At 38.2% G+C, this 22,476-nt stretch overlaps 1 protein-coding gene and 1 long non-coding RNA gene across 2 annotated transcripts; one reads left to right on the top strand and one right to left on the bottom strand.

The window, feature by feature from the left end:
• Positions 1–14,564: 14,564 nt before the first annotated feature.
• Positions 14,565–21,499, top strand: LOC122661898 (beta-galactosidase 3-like). The gene is made up of 20 exons (XM_043857410.1): positions 14,565–14,835; positions 14,970–15,065; positions 15,188–15,300; positions 15,474–15,540; positions 15,706–15,798; positions 15,939–16,082; positions 16,364–16,452; positions 16,548–16,653; positions 16,748–16,835; positions 16,963–17,081; positions 17,181–17,345; positions 17,527–17,705; positions 18,265–18,374; positions 18,503–18,615; positions 18,897–19,007; positions 19,089–19,202; positions 19,296–19,498; positions 19,591–19,930; positions 20,805–20,921; positions 20,955–21,499. Exons 1-20 carry the CDS (start codon positions 14,671–14,673, stop codon positions 21,024–21,026), a joined length of 2,604 nt encoding a protein of 867 aa, XP_043713345.1. The 5' UTR covers positions 14,565–14,670; the 3' UTR covers positions 21,027–21,499.
• On the bottom strand, positions 19,126–19,715 carry LOC122661901. The gene is made up of 2 exons (XR_006332935.1): positions 19,595–19,715; positions 19,126–19,506 (listed from the first exon to the last, which is right to left on the bottom strand). It is a non-coding gene; the product is annotated as an uncharacterized LOC122661901 (long non-coding RNA).
• Positions 21,500–22,476: the final 977 nt, after the last annotated feature.

The following is a 22,476-nucleotide window of genomic DNA, read 5'->3' as shown; positions in this document are numbered from 1 at the left end:
GGGAGGGTTTTTAAGAGGGTTTTTTTTGGATTCTTTAATTTGATGTCAGTTGATGGTGGAAAGGTAGTGGTGGGGTGTCTTTCAATTACGTTCGTCAGGAACTCGGAAGAGTGAGAATCTAAGAACTGAAGCCTATTCTCTCGTCTATGTTGGGTTCCAATTCCACTAACAATGTAAAGAAGGAAAGAGACAGAGAATCAGATCCATTTGAGACATGGGGAGAAAGAAGGAAGCCTCTACAAAGTTGGTTGTTTTTTTGCTTTCTATTTTGAAAAGGAAATTAATGGAACCTTAAGTCTTTAGTCTTTTTCTTGCATATAATTTCAGGCAACACTGATTGAAGGTAGCCCTTAAAAGTTTTAACTAAAAAAAAGAAAGAAAGCAATAGCACTTTTGCTTGTGTCTAGTCACTTAATTAATAACTATATGGGAGAATGAGGGTTCTCTGTGCAAGCGGCATAGAGGATTGCACTAATAATGAGATGCGACAAAATGGTATCTTACATGGGTGGGCAAAGGATGCCCCGTACCCTATCCCCACAACTCAGAGAACCTATTCCTTTTTTTGTTTTTATAAAAGTGTAATAATACTAACCGCACATCAATCCCAAAAGGTTAACCAACTTTTAGGACCATGGAATGGCCGATATACACACCACACACCACACTCACACACCTGATGTGAAAGTAAACCCACGCACCAGAACCTATTCCTGTAAATATATATATATATATATATATTAGGACTCTTTGAATAGAAAAATGAAAAGAAAAGAATCATGTTCCATCGCCTCAGGTCAGCTATATCTTATACTTGGATCATATCCTTCGCTAAAGAAATGCATTTTTCCTTTAGTATATGCCAGCAAAGGGACTATAATTTTTATTTTTGGTAAAGAGAAATGTCAACCTAACTCGGAATATATTGGAAAACTAAAAATCCTAATTTAAAGGGGAAATTTAGTAATTATTATAATGTAGGGGAGAAATCAATTTTTTTATTTTATTATATAGGAGAGGGTTCTCTAAGCAAGCAGCATAAGGGGGGAATGCACGAATGAGGAGCGATGAAACAGTTTCATACTCATGGGAGTAGACAGGTCATTTCATGTGAAAACAAAAGAGAGACAAAGAGAAGGTGCTAGTGTACCTCCACGGTCGGCTTAGAGAACCCTTTTTTTATTATTATATATTTAAAGTTTGAACCGGGTCGCCTAGTTACTGCACAATCATCTTAAAAGCTAATAACAAAAATGTGAGATCAAACAAGACCTAAATTGTATAGACGTACAGGCCTATGACTTATCAAGTTTCAACGATTTCTGAGTTTTACCACATGGCAAAACATAACTTTAAAAATCCTTGCTCATGTGAGAGTGCACAGGGGAGTATTGTTGCTAATACATGGAAGGAAGGTATTTGATTGAAGAGAAAAAGAACTCAGTCTGGAGGTGTGGCCTACGCCAGCAGTCCCATGAGTCTATCTCTCTCCTCCCCATATGAAAAGACACCTCTGCCCCCCTTGTTTTGAGGAGGAGAGATAGACACATGGCGTAGGCCATGTTCTTCGGTCCGGATCTAGATTCGATATTTGGTTACTGGTTACTCATTGACCCCCTTACTCTCAACTCGCTATCAAATGGGAATGGTGCAGTGTTTGTCCTCGGTGGGATTCGGTACATAGAACGCATTCATACTGAGCTCATCCAGTCTTGGTCGAGCTGATCTATGAGCATCATTGCCTTGATTCTGTTAGAGACGCAATAGTTTGATTGGGAAAAGGTTCTATGATCCATGAAGGGTACATTAGCTCTCTTTCTCATAGGTGAAATGACATCTTACTCTTCATTGGTACATTTCCTATGCCACTTGCTCAGAGAACCCTCTCCTTTATTTTATATATTTAAAGGGTTAAAATAACGCTCTCCGGTCGTGTCCAAGGTGTAGACATTGTACATGCCTAGACACAACGCCCATGGCACAATTGACTTGAATGGTGTATTTCATGCTCTAGACATCCACTCATGACATGACCAGTTTAAGTTCTTTATCCCATTTTTGAAACTTAACTAAGGAACCTAGTGGTTCACTGGTTCTCCCTTATTTTATACATTTAAAGTTTAAACTAAGGAACTTAGTTCTATTAGTGCATGATAGAAAATTTTCCTACCCATCTACCGTAAAAGCTACTAACTACCATGTGACAAATGAGATGAGACCTAAATTTTATGGATAAGTAGACTCCTTCTAGTCACATATCAATTTTTAATTCTATTAGAGTTTACCATGTGACAAAACAAAGGGCGTACCTAGTGCAAGAGGCTCCCGACACTGCAGGGTATGGGGAATGCATTAATTGTCGAAGTATCGTAAATGTGCATGGAATGCAAGCTAATACATGATAGGATATTTGATTGAATTAGATTATGTAGTGGCTAATCTAGACTCTTATGACATCTCTATCTAAAGGCTAGAATAGGCCACATCATTAATCAACGTGACAAAGTGTGTAAGAAAGGTTTGGGATCAGCCTGGTTGATCAACCTAAAATATTCTAACAGAATTGCGGGCTGAGAATTTTTGTTTCAATCTAAATTATTCCTGATGAAAGTCTATGATTGGATATGAACTTGAAATTTTATTGCGACTAATCTAGACCAATTCCTAGATATCCAATGATCGCATTGTTTACATGGCAAAACTAAGAGTGCAATAGCTCTATCAAGGGAAACATTTTTTTAAATAAATACCTTAGATGAGCCCATGGATGGCCCAGTCCAATTACTTCTCCTAAATCAAGTAAGGAGCTGTGATAGTACTCCTTGGCCCATTCAGATCATCTGGATCACTAATCGTTGGGCCTGAACTATCACATGTCCCAATGTCCAAATCCATTTTTTTTTAAAAACACCAAATGTGAAAATTGGTTGGTCAATAATGTCATGTAAAGATTAAAGGAACCAGATTCCCCACCGGATCAGATCGAGCTCCTCTCCAGGGAACCCAGTGCCCAAGGGGGCATCCAATGGTTGGGCTGTACCATACGTATTCCGATGGCTGACTGATGCGTATCGGGATGTGTGCAGCACAGTCCAGCCGTTGGATGCCCCTTGGGCACTCCCTGGGCGCTAGGTTCCCTTGAGAAAAGCCAGATCCTTTCCCAGGCGGATAGTATGTGGTGGGTGAGGAAGGGAAAATCTTCTACCTTACACTAATCACAATGTAGGAAATAGTTTGTCCAATAAAGGATTCACATGATCATTGAGAAGAGAATGTATTATGGGAACACATATAGTGAGAATATGAGACGATGTTGTTAAGCACCCCCATGTTGTCAATATCATGGTTTAAAGAATCGATACAGTATATGCCTTATCGGTCTATCCGTATCAATATTGGTAGAGACTGATACCGATTCCTAACCAATATCGTAACAATGTACCAGCACAGACAAAGTATAAAGTCGTTCAAACCCACCCCCCCAACCCTTTTTTTTGGTTTGACAAAAAATAGGGCAAAAGCATTCAATATGGGCCAATCAGTATCGATATTCACAAAATACCAATTACTAAATTCATGGTCAGCGATAGGATATTTTCTCATATTATTAAAAATAAAAGATGAAAGAAAAAAGAAAAAAGAAAAAAAAAAAAAGAGAGGAAATAATCAAATCCAAAGAACTAGAACATAAGACCATAAAAGCAGAGACGAGGGGGAAGAGGAAAAGGCCAACACCAAATCCCCAAAAACAAAGGGCTGAGAGATTGTTATTGATACTCTTCTGCGGACGAAGTAATTAAAGAAGTCCATGTGAGCATTAAAGTTCAAATCTTGCAGATACAAAGTGAAGCTCACAAAGCAAAATCTTGGTTGTAGCTATTGAATGACACAACATATACTCTTTGATCTCTAGTTATGTAAAGCTCAGATATGATTGGAAATATTTGTATTTTCTGTAAAATATATTTTATTTTTTAGGAAAATATTTGTAATATTTGTATTTTTTCTAAAATATATTTTATTTTTTAAGAAAATATTTGTATATTTTTATGAAAAAAATATATTTGTATTTTCTTTACGATTAAATATAAAAAATGTTTTTTTTTTCTACAAAATATATTTCACTTCATTGCAATCAAACAGAGCCATCAGCTACCTTATGCCATATACCAGTACGTGCCTTTTACAAGAAAACCATTAGAGCTCTTGTAACCATAGTTTCAAAACCAGATTAACTGAAGGAGAACTGAAAAGCTGTCTTGCTTTGGTTCAGGTTGGTTCAGATTGATTTGAAAGAAAAATTCGAGTTTTATTAAAAGGAAAAATTAAAAAATAAATGTTGAATATTAGGCAGCATTTAGTATGCATTCTTGGAATGCATTCTAGGTCAATTTTGCAATATCGGATGATAAAAATAGTTGTTTTTATCGTTTGAGAATGCGAAATCGGCTTAAAATGCATTCCAATAATGCATTCCAAACACAGACTTAGAAATAGAATAATAAATGAGAACGGTCTTTGGTGCAACAGTAAAGATTGCTCCGTTGTATCCAAATGATCATGGGTTCGAGTCTAGAAACAGTCTCTCCCTGAAACTTGGCAATTGCAATGAATCTTAGGGTTTATTGCTTTACAAACTTTCAACCAGATCTTATTTATCTTATTTCATTATTAATGTTACCTAAATTTCATGTTTAAATTTTTTCCACTTAGTGTTTGGGATGGAAATTTGATTAATAAGGTATGTGTTGGGTCCTCAATCCAATGGATCAATCTCTGTGATGACATTTGTCAACAATGACTCATCGTGATTTTTAGAATCATAATTAATCAAGGAATGGAAAATTTTCTCATAGCTTTGCCCAAATAATTGCACACTTACATATAACCATCTAAACCCCTTGCAGCCAAAGAGAACATTAATGAATTGTATGCATTCTATGTTAATTTCACATTCAATAATTAATCTATAATACATTTCAAGAATGAATACCAAACGCATCCTAAAATTATTCTTAAGAAGAAACACTAATGTTTTGTTTGGCATGCATATCTGTAATAGATTTATTGGTTTAGAATGCATTCTAAAACCTAATTCTACTCTATTTTCTCATTTTAGAATGCATTCTAGAGATTCGGGAGTGATCACCTAATACCATGTTTTAAATCCCTAGATTGGTCTTAAGGATTTGCCGTCACTTAAGATTGTCGGCAACCAAATTGGATCAAGCCGGACAATCACTGTTTTAGAGCACAGTATCTCAGCTGTAGCCAAATACAAATATTTATACGTATCAACCGTATCAAGATGGATGAGACTGTTTTACCCTTCAGAATACTGATATAGGAGGCTTTTAGGCCAATTTTGGCCTCCTTGTTCGGATACCATGCATGGATACTGAATGGCAGATATGGATCGGTCCGAACCCATCAGTCCATCAACAATGTCATGACTCATGAGCGAAGAGAGAAAGCGAAGTTGAACACGAAACTCATATGATTTTGCTTTTCTTTAAAAAATATATATATATATAAAAATAAATAAATATAAGCCGTCGGTGGTGGGATGATGGGTCCCACAAAATCCAACCTGGCCCAATAAGAATGTGGATGCAAGGAGTGGACCCCACATACGTCTTATGTTGTCTGCTTCCACCGACGTAAACGGAATGGAACAGAGATCAATATTCATATTTACTGCGTCGTCACAACGGTCAAATAATTAATGGTACGGTGTTGTCGGTTGTGAGAGAGTGTAGCTGTGAGAGCCTGTGATCGATAGTGGTTGTGTTGTGGACTGGTGGTTGGGTTTTGTGGAAGTTCTCAATCATTTCAATACATGCATACATGTCGGTTGCACCCACCGACGGCACGTCTTGTGGCCCCCACAACCCAAAACAACAAAAGGTCGACAGCTCCATCACCTTCTTCTTCTTCTTCTTGTATGTCCTCACCTCCTTCTACTTCTTGTGCTTTAATCAATGGCCACTAAATTTACTAAAAAAATAAAAAATATGGGATGGGATACCCCTTCACGTAACCACTGGCTGTCGTCTTCCACTCTTTTGCGCCTCCATGAATAGATAGAAATTTTCAGACGTGCAACGATCATTTCGTTCATTTCTGTGTCTAGGCGCAAAGGACAGTCGGTCATACTCGTCTAAGTAGTGTTCTTTTTCTTTTTGTATATAAAGAGTTTTTATGCCGGAGAACATTGGTAAAAAAGACCTATTAATGATAAGTGTCCTAAAAATTAAGAGGTGTGAGAGATGTATAGACAGAATGATCATGCACTTCTCATACCTTGATAGTCAAAATGATCATACACTTCTCATACCATTAATATAATTGATTTGGAGCTATAATATCATCTTAGATTCCATATCAAAATTAAGACCGATTTGTTAGGTGGAAATACTCCTAGAATAAGCTTAACTAAATTTCCAATCTATCATGTATTGATTGAAGAATAACTAATTGTGTATCCAAAATTGCTAAACATGAATGTGTATCATTCATAGTTGGATATATCTATCAATCTATTTTATATTAAAAGAGGGTGCTTTTTGTCCGGTGGTAGAGGTTACGTGGGCACGAGAGAGCCAATGATTACCGTTGTCAATTCAATCAATAGGTATAGAAAAATCATTTCATAAGAAAAGAAGAGAGATAGATAGATAGAGGGAGACGCATAAAATATTTACTCTAAAATATCAATTAAACTATAAAACCAATTAAAAAAAAGTAGTAAAGTTTCTCCTTTCCTTCCATGTGGAACCCCTCATAGGAATTTTTTTGCACAGCCTTTCTCACGTGCCCATTAGCTTAATGTGGAAGGAAGATCCAAATGCACGCAGGAAATCCGCAAATCCTTTTCGCAAAGGTTATCTCTTTTAGAAAACAGGCCATATCTCTGAATTAGAACTCAAGGATAAGATGTACGACCGTACGATCTCTCTCTCTCTTTAGAACCTAAAGAAAAAAATGTACAACGAATCATTATCCTCTCCTGTTACAACACGGTATTGTAACGCATCGTGCGATGGCTGTACAAGCCATGTGCATCATATGGGACCTGTTGTGTCACATGACCTCTGTAGCGCCGTACAATGTGTTACAGCACCGTGCTGTAACAGGAGAGGATAAAAATTTATTTACAATCGCATGGCCACGTTACATAGGATCATTTCGCTCCCCAATGTGTTTGGTCGTGGTCTGCACCCCCCACAGAAAATGTTTGTTCAAAAAAATTATAAAAAAGATTAGATACACTGCTGATATATCGTATACTAGCACCCACTTGTCTATCTCTCCCTTCCTCTTCGAATACACACCTTGCCCCTACTGTATGTTGTATGATACTCCTACCCTACACCTCCTTTGTTGGTGTCCGATATAGGATCACAAATTAAAATCCTCCCTAATTCCTAAAAACTGCAATACGGTGTAGTTCAAAGCTGAGACCTCGACACGTGGAAGATGCTAAATCCAACAGTGTCGAGCTCAATTGATCCAGTTTTTTTTTTCTTTCTTTCTTACTTCTCAAGCTCGGTACCGTTTGATTTAACATCTTCCACGTGTCAAGCTCTCAAGTCCAAACTGCACCGCACTGCACTTTTTCCCCCCTAACGTCAATCAGATTTCAAAAGCAAATACCGATACAACCGATCCAATTCCAACATTTGAAACCATGGTTTATACATGATCCCGTGGGGAATGAAGAAATAAGATGGATCCAAAGAAAGGTAAGTAGTACATTGGATGCTTAAGGAGATGGCCCACGCCAGTCTTCTTTTAAGTGGTGGGGGGAATTAAGGATCAACCAATCGATAGCACAAAAAAGCCTTGTGGCACATCCCCCGGCCCTTTTCTTCCTTATGATTATGACTTCAAGAGAAAGAATGCTTCTTTGTCCAACGGAAAGAAACTAAAGAGGAAAGGACACCAAGATATTGACTGGAATCTTACGCCCTTCTAAGTATATTAACTAACTAAAACCCATCTTGTGGATTTTAAGGGGAGTGAGTAAATTTGCTTAGCTAAAGCTACCAACCTACCAATAATTAGTTGAGTCTGATCATCTATCCGTACGTCTACATGATTTGGAGTTGATATTTGTCTCTTTTTCTTTCACTCCTCTAAAGGGTCGCTGATTGGATAAATGTCATCGCCAAATCATACACATACAAGTAGATGATGCGGTCTTTAATTAATTATAGGGAAATTATCAGGATCACCCCCTGACGTTTGCTTATATTTTAAAGCACACCCACTAACTATCATAATATCAACTGTTACCTTTTAACAGTGATAACCTCTAAAATGTATTTAATTTACTACATCACCTTTTACACTTAAAACATAAAAAAACCTAACCCACTCGGTGTACCCTATTCAGGGGACACGTGGAAACCCATAAACTTCTCGTCCCTCTCTTCCATTTTTTTTATTTTATTTTTTATCAATAGAAGTTGGACCCATTTACTGTTCTTCGTCTCCCTTCTTCGTCGTTGATAATTGGATTGAATAATCGGTTTGGCGACTGTAATCCGAAGACCATTTGTCAGGTGTTTCTTGTTCTCTTTAGAAACCATGATCGATGATTGTATGTCCTTGACTTCCTGTAGTTCTACTCGCGATCAGGAAGCTGATGTCGAAGAGGGCGATCAGCTTGTGCGCCAGAAGAGACGTTCTAATCTCAAAGGGGATGACTTGGTTGAGTGATTTTCTGGTACTCGAAGGCGCCATTAAATAGTTGGGGCTGCTCAACAGGCCCAGGGGATGATCACCACGATTCTCGATGGGGGCGAGGTGGGGATCCAGATGGAGACGGAGACGGAAACGAAAGCAAATTGGAAACCTTGATCGATGATTTCCAAATTCCAATACAAATTCTCAGATGCTTGAAGCCTTTCTTTTGTGCGCAAGAAATTGACACATCGAGACTATCGTCTGTCTCAGGCCCCCCAATGAGAGGAGGGAATTATGGGATTGCGACTTTGGGTTCTCTGTCCTGAGCCATACGATAGACTTGATGAATCCTCCTTGCAGGTTCAAGCCATAGACGTCATAAGATATTCGATTAAATATCAATTTTAGTGACATTCTCTACCACAGGATTGGTCTTACAATGAAAGTTTTTGATGCGTTGACGTCCATAACTCAAGGAAAGGGATCTCCCATTGGTTCGTGTACATTACTTCAGGCCATTGGCTTTGTTTACCTTTCTACAATTCTATATGGCAGGAAAAAGAAGAAGAAGAAGAAGAAGAAGAAATAAACAGTAACAGAGAAAAAACTAATCTCCGCTCAGAAAGTTCCACATCAAATGGAAGAAGAGATACACATCAAAGTAGAATCTTTTTCCTGCATTACTATCATCAAATGGAAGAAGTGGTTTCATCATTTGAAGTGATAGCAGGTAAAGGGGCAGCCAGGACTTACACTTCTCTCGTACTCCAAGCCATGTCTAGAGGCACTTCAGCAGCTTAAGAGACGCCATTATTGTTCGAATACATGTGGCAAAAAGAGAACTTGACCATAATGTACCGAAATCCATAGGCTTCCAACCAAGCAACTCGGCATTTATAAACCATATTTTCATACCATTAAAAGAAGAAGAACTGGAGTGAGAAAGATGGTGGTCGGTTGACGCCAGGCTGTTTTATCGCCGGAGTAGGTCTCTTCTTCAAAAGACCGGTAGGTTGTAGTGGATTCTCCAAGGGTGTCGATGAGTGTGAGGAAGAAGAAGGGCTTGTGGGTGTTTTAATTGAAAGGGTAGATTAGGTAGTTCGTCCACTAAGAAGGGTAGAATTGTCATTTAAAAATTATTTAACTGCTGACATCACCATTTAACAACTCTTAACTAGCAATAGGGGGTCTGTATGAAATTAGTTTGATAAAGTAGGGGGGAAGGTTGATATTATGGTAGTTAGTGGATGTGCTTTAAAATATAGGCAAACCTCAAGGGGTGGCGTTGATAATTTTCCTTAATTATACCACCAAAACAAGAAAGGAATGGTCAGTGATTATATCGTTCAAAACAAATTGCATTATATAAAAATATAGTTATAGGGACTATTGGAAGGACCCTCCGATGACAAATCCTCCCCCCAACCCCCCTCCGTCAAAATTAAAAACGGCTCCAAGGTCGATGTGCCTTTAAAGTCTGGAGTTTGGACCACCATTCCATAGTCTAATAGTTTGAAAGAATGAACGAATGATCCATGGCTGATGGTTTGATCCATTTTTAAAAAACATTGTATGTAAATACAATGTATATATTCCATTATTCATTTATCTCCTCTTTTTTTTTTTAATGATCTGAAACATTGTGTATACAAATTGAAACTCTTCACTTCCCTTGTGATTCTGAAAGGTTTCAGAACCCAAAAACTATGGGTGTTGTGTCGGTGAGCTTTTTACTGCTATATAGTGAGAAAGTAGAGAGGGAAATGAGATTCGATCCACGGTGGTGGGGGATAGTTAAGTGAGACTCAGGTCAGCCAAGGAATTCCTGAAACGTTGGCTTTTGTGGACTTTCTACTCTCACCAACCAGCATGATATTATATGATTAGTATTAGTTAAGAGTTAGTTAATTTCACTCATGTCTCAGACTTTGCGGGAGATGATCAGAGCTAACCTCACATGGGAGGGAAATTATCACAGCCGTTAGATCACGTGCCCCCTATATATATATATATATAGAGAGAGAGAGAGAGAGAGAGAGAGACCCAATTGCTTCGATTTCCAGTCTTGTTCTTCCCCGCTCGTCCCGCCGATGTTAGTTAGGTCAGAAATCTAGAAGTTTTAACACAATAAAAAGGAGAGGAAAAGTGGAAAACCCGAAATTACACAGCGCACTTGGCGGAAGATTGGTCACAGCTGAGCGCACATGACGGCAAACTATTACAACCGTTTGATCAAATAAATATGCACGTGCCCCCGTCCACTCCATTTGCCATTTGATTGGATGCTTCTATGCGACTCCTTGCCATTTTTATTGGGACATTTGGATGACATATATATCCACATCATTTTTAAACATATAATATTAATTAAGATTTCTACATCACCATTTCACGTGGTCAAAAATACAACGCATGTTGATTTACTTTCGGGTGAATACGGTGCAATTCGGGGTTGAGAGGTTGATACATGGCAAATACGTTATCCTACGATGACGAGGTTGAGAAGAAAAAAAAACTACTGACTCAATCACCAAATGGTTAATCTAGCTCTGCGATTAATGATTTTTACATGACTTTGTTACTAATCTTGGCAATGGTCCAAGAATAATCCATGCCGGCCACATGAGACTAATCTTTCCTAGCCAGTCACCTATTTGAATTTCCTCAAACAATCTGTTGGCCAACTCAAAAATGTGAAAAAAAGAGTCTATTTAAATTTCTAAAATTTTCAAGTGATAAGTTAATAATTTATTAGTTCTAAAACAAGAGTTCTTTACTCTACCGACCACCACTTTTATAAGTAGTTAAATGGTACTTAATTTTAAGATTACAAACATTTCAGATATTTCGTATTGAATAATTATATCATTTACATTGTATATTATTTTAAGTCATAAAGAGGGAGGACCTTGATGTAACGGTAAGGTTGCTCCATTGTTACCAAATGGTCACAGGTTTGAGTTTGCAAATAGCTTCTCTGTAAAAACAGGAGTAAGACTCCATGCATAGTTAAACTTTTTTTCATAAATTTTTAATATTTTTTGGCATGTGATGTATTGTAGTATTCAAAATCAATGTAGAGAAAGGACCTTGTTATAAGCCATGTGGCAGAAACTATACTTTTATTTTAATAATTAAACTTTGACTTAAACAAAAAAAAGAGAAAGTTCTCTGTCCAGGAGTGTAGCCTTAAAAAAAAAAGAGTTTCCAACAATAACTGCCATGTGGCAACTCATGTACAGATTTCATCTTGTCCATGTTGTCATCTAGTTATGTGTTAAATTGGAAGTAAATTTAATTTTTTTTCATGTATTATTGTAACGATCGACTAATAAATTGCATTTGGAATTATTTGTACAATCTGAAATATTTTTACATAGAAGAAAAATATCACATGAAACTATTCTTGACAGCAAGGATCCAAGACATTGAAGACCAGAGGGATGGATGCAAGGAAGACAATTGATCTACATTTATTTAAGGAGAAAATGATACATGGCCTTGGGCAGGTTTTGCTGCAAATCACGGATCTCACAATCAACTTTGTTGCTTTGTTACTTGTTGGTTTGTTTACATAAGGTAAGTACAATTGGGAAGCCCATTCATGACCTCTTAGCATAGTTTCAAGTTTCGCTTTGGATCGGGTCATCGGGTGTATGGGTTGATTTGTATTGATATCGATCTCAATCTGGCATCGATGGAAAGATTCTTATAAATGGAAAAGCTGTTTAAAGATTCTTTTTATCGAAATTAAGAACAAAATTGTCTTATATTTTTATATTAAATTTTAAATTAAATACACACACATACACACACATATACAACCGATCATAATTTATAAGGTTGAGATACGTCATCAAATTGGACGTATGACTTATGACTGTATTGCTTGCACCCTAGAAGTAAAGAACAACATGAATCGGTTGGAATAAGACCAGGCTCAACCGATTCTGATTGTGATTTCAACAATTTCTTGAAATCCTGACTCACGGCTAGGTTTCTTGCTCTTAGATTTGATATTCTTGGGAAAGTGTTTCATGTGGAGGAGCATGCACAAAAGCATCAACATGAGAGGAGCAACGGTTATTTTTGTCCCCTTTGGTGTATGGGCGCAGACACCACACTCCCTTTAGTTGTTTTTTTTTGAATAATTAGATAAAAGGCTAGATCTGTGCACAAGCAACACTGTTTATTTCTCTATTCTCCTCTTTGAAATGACCCTTACCCTTCTTGTATGATGCTCCTTGCACCCCCATTGGTGCCGCCCGCTAATGTGCCACACGTCGGTGGCATACCTATTCCTCTCCCAATTATTATTATGGGAAAAAGAACGTTGCCTAGTTGCATGGCCCCTATGCCCAGACATAGGAGAGTGCGAAATTACCACACCGTCCTCTTTGAAATAAAAAAATCTCATCTATGTTTTAAATTTTTTTTTTATGAAAATGTAATCACACAAACTACACACCAATCCCAAAAAATCTCATCTATGTTGACACCCTATGCACTCTCATTGGCCCCGCACTAGTGTAGGGGCTACATGACCAAACAACGATCTCTTGCCCTACTATTATATAAGTAAATAGGAAAAATGTCTTAGAACCATTAGGGCAGGGTCCACTAGCATTATTGTGCATCTCTATCCTCCCATAATGAAATGATCTTGTTGCCCTTTATTATATGATTCTATTTTGTTGCACTTCATTAGTGCGTTCCCATTTGCCTTTTTCTTAAAAGATCCACCCAATTAATACATATAATAGAGAAAAAGTGAGAAGAAAAGAAAGACAGGCAAGGACTTGAGAACAAAAAGGGGAGTGGGAGGGGTTTGTGTGTGATGAGAACTTGGTAATTAATAAAACTTTTTGTATAATTAAATAAAAACAGAGAAGATTAGAAGATAGATCTGACATCGGTATCCGGTAGAGACTTAATTAGAATAGAGAGAAGACGAGAGAACCGAGAGCAGGCAAGGATTTGAGACAAAAAAGGTAGGGAGGGGTTTGTGTGTCATTGGAACTTCACATGGGAAGTTCTATTGTGGGACACACTTGTGTCTTGTTTCTTTTACCTTTTTAAGTAATTTCCCGAGACAGGTGCAGCAAAACCAGCCACAGCCACAGCCACAGCCACAACCAAATACAAAATGCCTTTCACACCAAAACCCCTACCTTCTTAAATTTCACTCAGAAATTAAGAAATTAATTAGAAACTAATATCCCTCCCTTTCTAGTACTGCTACAATAATCGGAATCAAATCGATCAAATCAGCCGTGATCGATCTAGGAATTGGATTGCTGGGTTTTCAGATTTGTAAGTGATCAATTCTAAAGTTTTCGAGACCGATCAACCGCTTTCGATGGATTCCAATTCCTGATTCGGATTTTCATAAGCCTGCTCCCTAATCCATCCATCTAATATTCAAATGAATAGTTTTTGGAAAATGATCTTGATTAAACTAAAAAGAATATATTTTGATTGGTGGGTACACATAGGTACATACTTTATTAATTTTTAACTATATAAAAACAGAAAATAAAGAAAGAAGAAAAGAACCATCTTCTAGTGAAATGAATGAAGGAAGTTAATAAAGTTTCATTCACATTTTTCTTCCTTTTTATGAATCTTGATTCTTGAAACCACTGTTGAGTTTCACACAACAGTTCAAAGTCCACACAGTCCACATAGTTCACAGTAATAACAAACTAAGTCTATCTATCTATATAAATACTTAAAATGGTGGGTGGCAGTGTGAAGAGTCCAAGAAGAATGGACCTTTTTGTTGCAGAGTTGTAACCACAGTAGATCAGAATAAGGCGGCAAGCAGCACCACCTCCCTAGCTCCTTTCCTCTACCGTCTCCCCCCAAAACACTTCCCCAAGTGTTTCTTTTTTTTTTACTTTCAAATTTCCCTCCACACACTGTGTGAAGTATAGATTTCTCAGTGGCTCGCTAGTTTCCTGTCAAAGAAGAAGCATAATGGAAATTAACTCAGTTTCCAAGTTGCTTTCCTTTTCATTCTTGGTATTGTTTCTGGGTTTGGTCCAGTGTAGCGTGACTTACGATCGGAAGGCTATTATCATTAATGGGCAGAGGAGAATCCTCATCTCCGGTTCCATACACTACCCGAGGAGCACTCCTGAAGTACTGCTTCTATCCTTTTACTCTTTTCAATTGTTGAGTTTAGTCTTACCCCTTTTTCTCTGCAAATGTAGAGTAGATGTATTTCATTTTTCTCGTCATATCTTGTTGTTTGAGAGAAAATGGCTTTGGTGTAGATGTGGGGAGATCTTGTACAGAAAGCTAAAGACGGAGGATTGGATGTTATAGATACCTACGTTTTCTGGAACGTACATGAACCTTCTCCTGGAAATGTACTTCACTTGATCTCTAATGTTTTGCTCTTTTATTTTTTTCCCACCCTCCTCTCCTGTAATTTTTCTTAAGTTCAGTGTTCATGCTTTTGCTTTTGTGATGTATGCTGGTGGGGTTTCAGTACAATTTCGAGGGAAGATACGATCTGGTTCAATTTATAAAGACGATACAGAGAGCAGGACTCTATGTTCATCTTCGTCTTGGCCCTTACATTTGTGGAGAGTGGAATTTTGGGTATCCACCATTTCCCCCCTCAGATCTCTGTCTTTTTACTTTGTTTAACAGAGCAGCTTACTTGATATAACTTCTTAGATAACTATTTCTTCTTCATAGTATTGCCTTTCTTCTCAGTATTAATGCTTTACACGAGATGGGCTTTTATATATTTACTTGTATATTTTATGCAGAGGGTTTCCTGTTTGGTTGAAGTATGTTCCAGGTATCAGCTTCCGTACGGATAACGAACCCTTTAAGGTCTCTTTTTCCTCCTCATACCCTTTTTTTTTTTTTCAAGTATTATTGTTGGTTATGTATCTCCATTGCCTTCCAACAACACATAGGTTGATGTCTGCAGAAATATGTGTAGAACTGTGAAGCGGATAAAAATTGATTTTTATGTACTGTCCTCTCCTGTTGCAGATGGCAATGCAAGGGTTTATCCAAAAGATTGTAGAGATGATGAAGAGCGAGCAGCTTTTTGAGTCCCAGGGGGGGCCCATTATTCTCTCCCAAGTAAGTTTTCTGAATCTCTGGCGCTGCAGTCTGGTCTATTTCTCTCAATATGATCTCTATGGTTTATGTGATCAAAAGGATTGATGCAACTATGTTAACGTAAATTATTATGTTAAAATGTTTTAATTTTGCTCCTGCAGATTGAAAACGAGTATGGGCCGGAGGGCAAGGCATTTGGAGCTGCTGGTTATGCATATATGTCTTGGGCTGCAAATATGGCTGTGGGATTAGGCACAGGGATCCCTTGGGTCATGTGCAAGGAAGAAGATGCCCCTGATCCAGTGGTAAGAAATCTTGTGTACTTACTCATCAGATATAGTGTTATTATTTATTTAATTCTTGGGTGGGCCTGTAGATTTCTTGATCTTGTCAAATTGTTTCTAATTTGTGCATTGGTGATGAACCTTTATCTTATTACATATGTTTCCTGCTTCACTCCCATTTATAAAACTTATAAAAGAAAAAAAAGGAATAGTGTGAAAGAGAAGGATTCTCTAACTAGTTTTTCGTTTCCCATTCTTGGAAAATAGAAGTTTCTAAATCTCTCTCTGAATTATGGTGACAGATAAACTCATGCAATGGTTTTTACTGTGATGCCTTTTCTCCCAACAGACCTTATAAGCCTACAATGTGGACTGAGGCTTGGAGTGGCTGGTAAAATTTGCTTATAGCTAGCACTTGAAAGTTACTATTACGTTAAAGAAGTACACTTATCTCACCAGATTCTTTGTTGTTGATCCAAATTAAAGGTTCACGGAGTTTGGTGGTACAGTTCATCATCGACCTGTTCAAGATTTGGCATTTGCAGTTGCTCGCTTCGTACAAAAGGGAGGCTCCTTTGTTAACTACTACATGGTTAGTATTCTTTTTGGTTTGGCTCACACTCTTCCACGATTTCTTATTTGAAAGATCAGTTCGATATAATTAACTCCTACGAATGATTCACCAGTACCATGGAGGCACCAACTTTGGACGCACTGCTGGAGGCCCTTTCATCACTACTAGCTACGACTATGACGCACCCATTGACGAATATGGTGAGGAACTGAGCTTGTCTTCGTAAGGCAAATTGACAATAATGCACACGCCTATATACTTTGGCATGAGATATAGGTTGGTCAATAGGACAGTCTAATGGATTACTTCACATTTCAACTTTGATAGGCTTGATCAGGCAACCTAAATATGGACATTTGAAGGAGCTCCATAGGGCTATTAAGCTTTGTGAGCGAGCTTTAGTTTCGGCAGACCCTATTGTTACTTCTTTAGGAAGTTATCAGCAGGTCAGTTGGTTCTCATTTTGGGATTACTTTTCTGCTTTACCATTGGAGATGATTCATCATCACACTTTCAGCTTCTTATCACTGATTTGACTTGTTCAGGCTCATGTGTTCTCTTCTGAGTCTGGAGATTGTGCAGCTTTTCTCTCGAACAACAATCCTAATTCTGCGGCAAGGGTGATGTTCAATAACATGCATTACAACCTGCCACCTTGGTCTGTCACCATCCTTCCTGATTGTAGAAATGCTGTCTATAACACTGCAAAGGTTAGTGAAAGAAACTATTTTGTGGTGGATCCATTAGCTTTAAATGAGTTTGTTGCATTAACTCGGAATTCCTCATGCAGTATTCAGACCGAAACTAGATCAGTTTATTACGTTATTTTGTCAGAAAAAATTTACCCTGAAGAGCATGCTGAAATGGACTCTTGTCGTTTTGTTTAAACAGGTTGGAGTTCAGACATCAGAGATGCAAATGTTGCCCACCAATGCTGAGTTGCTGTCCTGGGAAACGTATGACGAGGATGTTTCTTCACTTGATGACAATTCTGTGACAACTGCTAATGGTCTTTTGGAGCAGATAAATGTAACCAGGGATGCAAGTGATTATCTGTGGTACATTACTAGGTGAGGTTCATTGACTTATTAAGTTACACTGTCGTACTAGATCCCAAGTGTCAATTGATATGAACAATCTGGGGATCATTTGTATTAGGAGCCGCTCAAGTCTGAGTACTTGGATGGCAAATGACCATTCTTAAGCACCATATCTCTTAGGTGCATCCTTCATGGTTTAGGTCCAAAATATCTCTGATACTCCTACTATGAATTTATGTTGAAGGATGGTCATTTGGACTTTTAATATGGAAGTGTAAATTAATTATTCACGGGCACCTGAAAGAGATTGAGAATGAATCTTGATGGTTCAATGGCCCTGGTCATCTCTAAGTTGTCTCTCTTGGACTTTTCTACATATTTTGTTCTCAACATCCAAAAGTCGGAGTAACATGCTGTAGGAGTTTTGCCCCTAAGATCGTGTTGTATCTTCAAAGTGTTTATATGTCACACAAAGTAGAATAAAGATGACAGCTCTTCTATTTGTGACACAATGTATCAGAGATTCAGTCAGATTCCTTTGCATTTAACATATCACGAGTTAACTTTTTGGTTATCATTGTGTTTCCAGTGTTGAAGTTGGTTCACAGGAATCATTTTTGCATGGGGGCGAACAACCAAGTCTCACCATTCAGTCAACAGGGCATGCTTTACATGTCTTTATCAATGGACAACTTTCGGGTATGTTGGATTGCTTTCTCATGAACTGAGTAACTGGTGTTGTAAATGTTTGACAAATTTGCAGTTAGAATAATAATATATACCATCTTCTGCTGACAAAATTGATAAACTGCTATTCCCTATTACAGGGTCTGCCTTTGGAACTAGGCAGAACAGGAGATTCACATTTACAGGAACAGTTAACAACCTGCGTGCTGGAACAAATCGAATTGCACTCCTCAGCATAGCTGTTGGATTGCCAGTTAGTCCTCCACCTTCATTATGTTCTTGTTGCAATTCAGGGATTAATAACCAATTTTGGAATGCAACTCTACAATTGTTTGAATTTTGTTGAAACTCCACAACCACCTGGGCCATTCCTTGTGTTTGATGGAATAAAAGATGCCCATCTCCTTCGTGGATTTCCTATTGGGTCTGAATTGACCTGGTTGAGTCATTCAACCATTTTTTGATGTTAAGGATTCTTAAAAGTTATGGTAATTTCTAGTTCTAACTATATTTTTTGATTTCTCGTGGTTGAAGAATGTTGGAACACATTTTGAGGCATGGAACACTGGAGTCTTGGGTCCTGTTGTGATGCATGGTCTTGATCAGGGGAAAAGAGATTTGAGTTGGCAGAAATGGTCCTACCAGGTCAGAAATTCTTACTTCTGCACATCAATAATGCAATGTTTATTTCAGTTGCTTTTTGTTGATGGATTGTTCTTAAAACAGGTTGGCCTGAAAGGTGAGGCCATGAATCTCGTCTCTCCAAATGGAATTTCTTCTGTTGAATGGATGAGTGCATCATTAGTTGCACAGAAGCAGCAGCCATTGACATGGTTTAAGGTAAGAATACCAGTGACAGTAAGAGTCCAAGCTAGTGCTGCAGTTTATTTTATATGCATTAGGAGTTTAGCTAACTCTCTGTGCCACGTGCAGTCTTATTTTAATGCACCTGAAGGAGATGAACCATTGGCATTAGACTTGGGGAGTATGGGGAAGGGTCAAGTATGGATCAATGGGCAGAGCATAGGTAGATATTGGACAGCTTGGGCAAATGGTAATTGCAATGGATGTAGTTATTCTGGAACATTCAGACCTCCTAAGTGTCAAACTGGATGCGGCCAACCAACCCAGCAATGGTAATCATCTTTCAAATGGAAAAGAGTTTCAGTATTGTATTGATCTTCATCTGATATTTGACATTATGGACTACTGTTAAAATGGTTTCCAGGTACCATGTTCCACGCTCTTGGTTAAACCCAACCCAAAATCTTCTTGTACTTTTCGAGGAACTTGGTGGGGATGTGTCAAGAATTTCTCTTGTGAAGAGATCGGTGACCAGTGTCTGTGCTGATGTGTCTGAGTGGCACCCCAATATTAAGAATTGGCAGATCGAGAGCTATGGAAAAACAGAAGAGTTCCACAGACCAAAGGTTCACTTGCGGTGTGCACCTGGACAGTCCATCTCTACCATTAAGTTCGCAAGCTTTGGCACCCCTTTTGGAACTTGTGGAAGTGGTTTCCAGCAGGGAACCTGCCATGCTCCAACCTCATTTGCCATCTTAGAGCAGGTACTCCATACCCCCAACTACTCCCTGGCTGAATAAGACCATAATGAGTGAACACATCACATCTTTCAGTGCATGGTGGGTTGATGTGGCCTGTTAGGTTCAAGATTTCAGTTTCAACGGGGGTTTCGGGCCTCCTGTTTGAAATCGAAATATACTACCAATGGTTAGATTTGAAGTTTTAGAAAATTCCATGTTAGAGTAAGAATTCAAGAAACCAGAAAAAAGATGCGATTTTTATGCGAAGAACAGAATCAGAACTAGAAATTGGTATGAAAAGAGAAGAGAATTGCAAGCCTCTTCTCTTCTCTTCTTCTTCTTCTCCATTGATTTACAAGGTCTCTAGAAACCCATCAAAAATAGCCTTTTGAGGCTCAACCGAACAATCTGAATTGCATCAGAAATGGTTAAATGACACTGATTTAGGGTCTATTTCGGTGAAAAAATGGAAACATTGAGGACCTTTAATTTGCATGCCATTTTGTTTTGACTAGTGTTGAAACCGAAATATTTTGTTGAAATTTTGATAGACCAAGCCACATCATTTCATCAGATTGGTTGGAGTTGGGTTAGCTATGTGTCAAATAAAGAGCTTATGTCTGGCTGTCACTAAATGGTGATGGATGACTGTTTACCTAATATTACTGGCACTTCATTGTAAAAGAAAGAAGCCTAGAGATGAGGGCATTAAGCATTCAAAAGTTTAGCCATGTGACAGTGGTGGGGTTCTTAGAATTGACTCTTAAACCACAATATGAAAGGTCCCTGAACCATCCATTGATAATATCAGCATCCATGTGAGGGTAGAGTTTTGTCCTGTGTGTGTATTTAATCTTGAATCTAAATCCCATCTTATGGTCAATGATTATTTTCACAGAAGTGCGTAGGGAGGGAGAGATGTTCAGTAACCATATCCAACAGCAACTTTGGAGACCCATGTCCTAATGTGCTGAAGCGATTATCTGTGGAAGCTGTTTGTGCCCCAACAACTATGACAACCAATCAACAACCCAATTCAAGGGGTTGAAAGGGCTGTTTGGAGGGAAGTAATCCAAGGGTCTTCCCAACTTCAGATACTGTGCTTAGATTAACTGTGTAGTCGTAATGCTGGCAAGGGAGGAAGCTACAGAGGAAACAAGCAAATAAAGAGGAGGAATTGAATTGTGAATTAGATTCCTCGAAATGCCAGTTTCATTTTGCTCATATTTATATGAAGAAGATAGAGATATTTTGAAGCTGCAGACGTTTATTTTCTTTATTTATGGGTTAACATTGAGCTTCTGTAAAATAGGGGAAGAGGGGGTTCTGGGATGATGAGAATAGGGTTGGCATCAGGTTCCCTGTGTTTTGGAGAGGTTCCCAGTCGATTTCAAGTTGATGCCTTCTCCGGGCTTTTAACCGGAGAATGAAGAAAATAGTTTGTTGTGATGATGAATTACTGGTTTACATTAATTCCTTAAGTTTTCCATTGTTGGGGAAGTCAAACCCCAAGGCCCTGTTCAAGTTATGTTTTATATAAGATTGTGTGATTGAATTCTTGTGATGAAGACAATGAGGACCCAAGTCTTCTCTCTCACCCCCACCCCAATGGATGCATTATTTTCATTCCATCTTTTGAATGAGTATGCATGCTCTGTTTATTTGTTTCAATCAATGGATTGTACCACTGGTGAAGGCAGTAATCGTCTTTTTGTCATTATATAGAAGCAGTGTTTCAAAAGATCAGAATCAAGTTAGAATCATAAGATCCGAGCCACAGTTTAATAAGCTCCCTTGTCAGGAGATTTTGAAGTGATTGAGAAGAGGGTTGGTTTCTCAGGTTGGCAGTCGACATGTAAAAACATTAGCCAAACTTTTTTGCAGTAAATGATCGAGCATGCTGACAGGTTCCAATTAAATCTGTGTTGAAGGTTCCTTGGTAGGTCTACCGACAAAACTCCTCTGGCAAGTGAAAGATGAGAGGTTCGGTCCTCTGTTTTGGATTTCTGGCACCGACTCTGCTTTACCAATCAATCACTTGCTGTAGAGTAGCTTCAATCGGAATTGTATAAAATGAATTAGTCAAGGCAGATACTGAGTCTCACCGATTTTAAATTGGTTAATCTGTATCTAATATTTAGGATTAAGAGATTATGGCTAATTCCTAACCGTTTTTAGCCAATCCAGAACCGAAGCGGCTGGACCCGAATCAATTCCCGATTCCTTTTTCTATCCCTAGTTGCTGGGGTCAAAGAATCAAGATTCTTGACTCTTCTTCAGATACTCTCCTACATGAATATTTACTTCAATGAGATGGTTAGGAGTCCATTACTTTAATTATAGGGATAGGAACTTACTTCAATGAGATGGTTAGGAGCCCATTACTTTTAAGAATAGGGATAGAGACGGGCACCCGATCGCCAAATAAAAGTCCCCTCACATCCCTCTCATATTTCTTTATGTGATGTGTGGGTTCCCACTCTTCACCCCTTCTCTGGTGTGCATGATACCTGTATATACCAACCCATCTAAAATCAGGTGTAAACAGGACTAAGACTCATCATTCTTTA

The sequence above is a fragment of the Telopea speciosissima genome, chromosome 5, assembly GCF_018873765.1.
Source record: "Telopea speciosissima isolate NSW1024214 ecotype Mountain lineage chromosome 5, Tspe_v1, whole genome shotgun sequence".
NCBI classification, from domain to species: Eukaryota; Viridiplantae; Streptophyta; class Magnoliopsida; order Proteales; family Proteaceae; genus Telopea; species Telopea speciosissima.
Note: the sequence above shows the minus strand (reverse complement) of the source record. Positions and strands in the feature narration are given on the sequence as shown.

Bases quoted from the DNA above. Each gene is read 5' to 3' on its own strand.
- LOC122661898 (XM_043857410.1), top strand. From the start codon at position 14,671: ATGGAAATTAACTCAGTTTCCAAGTTGCTTTCCTTTTCATTCTTGGTA. The intron at 15,541-15,705 runs GTCTCTTTTTCC...CTCCTGTTGCAG, and splicing joins CGGATAACGAACCCTTTAAG to ATGGCAATGCAAGGGTTTAT. The intron at 18,616-18,896 runs GTTAGTCCTCCA...TCGTGGTTGAAG, and splicing joins GCATAGCTGTTGGATTGCCA to AATGTTGGAACACATTTTGA.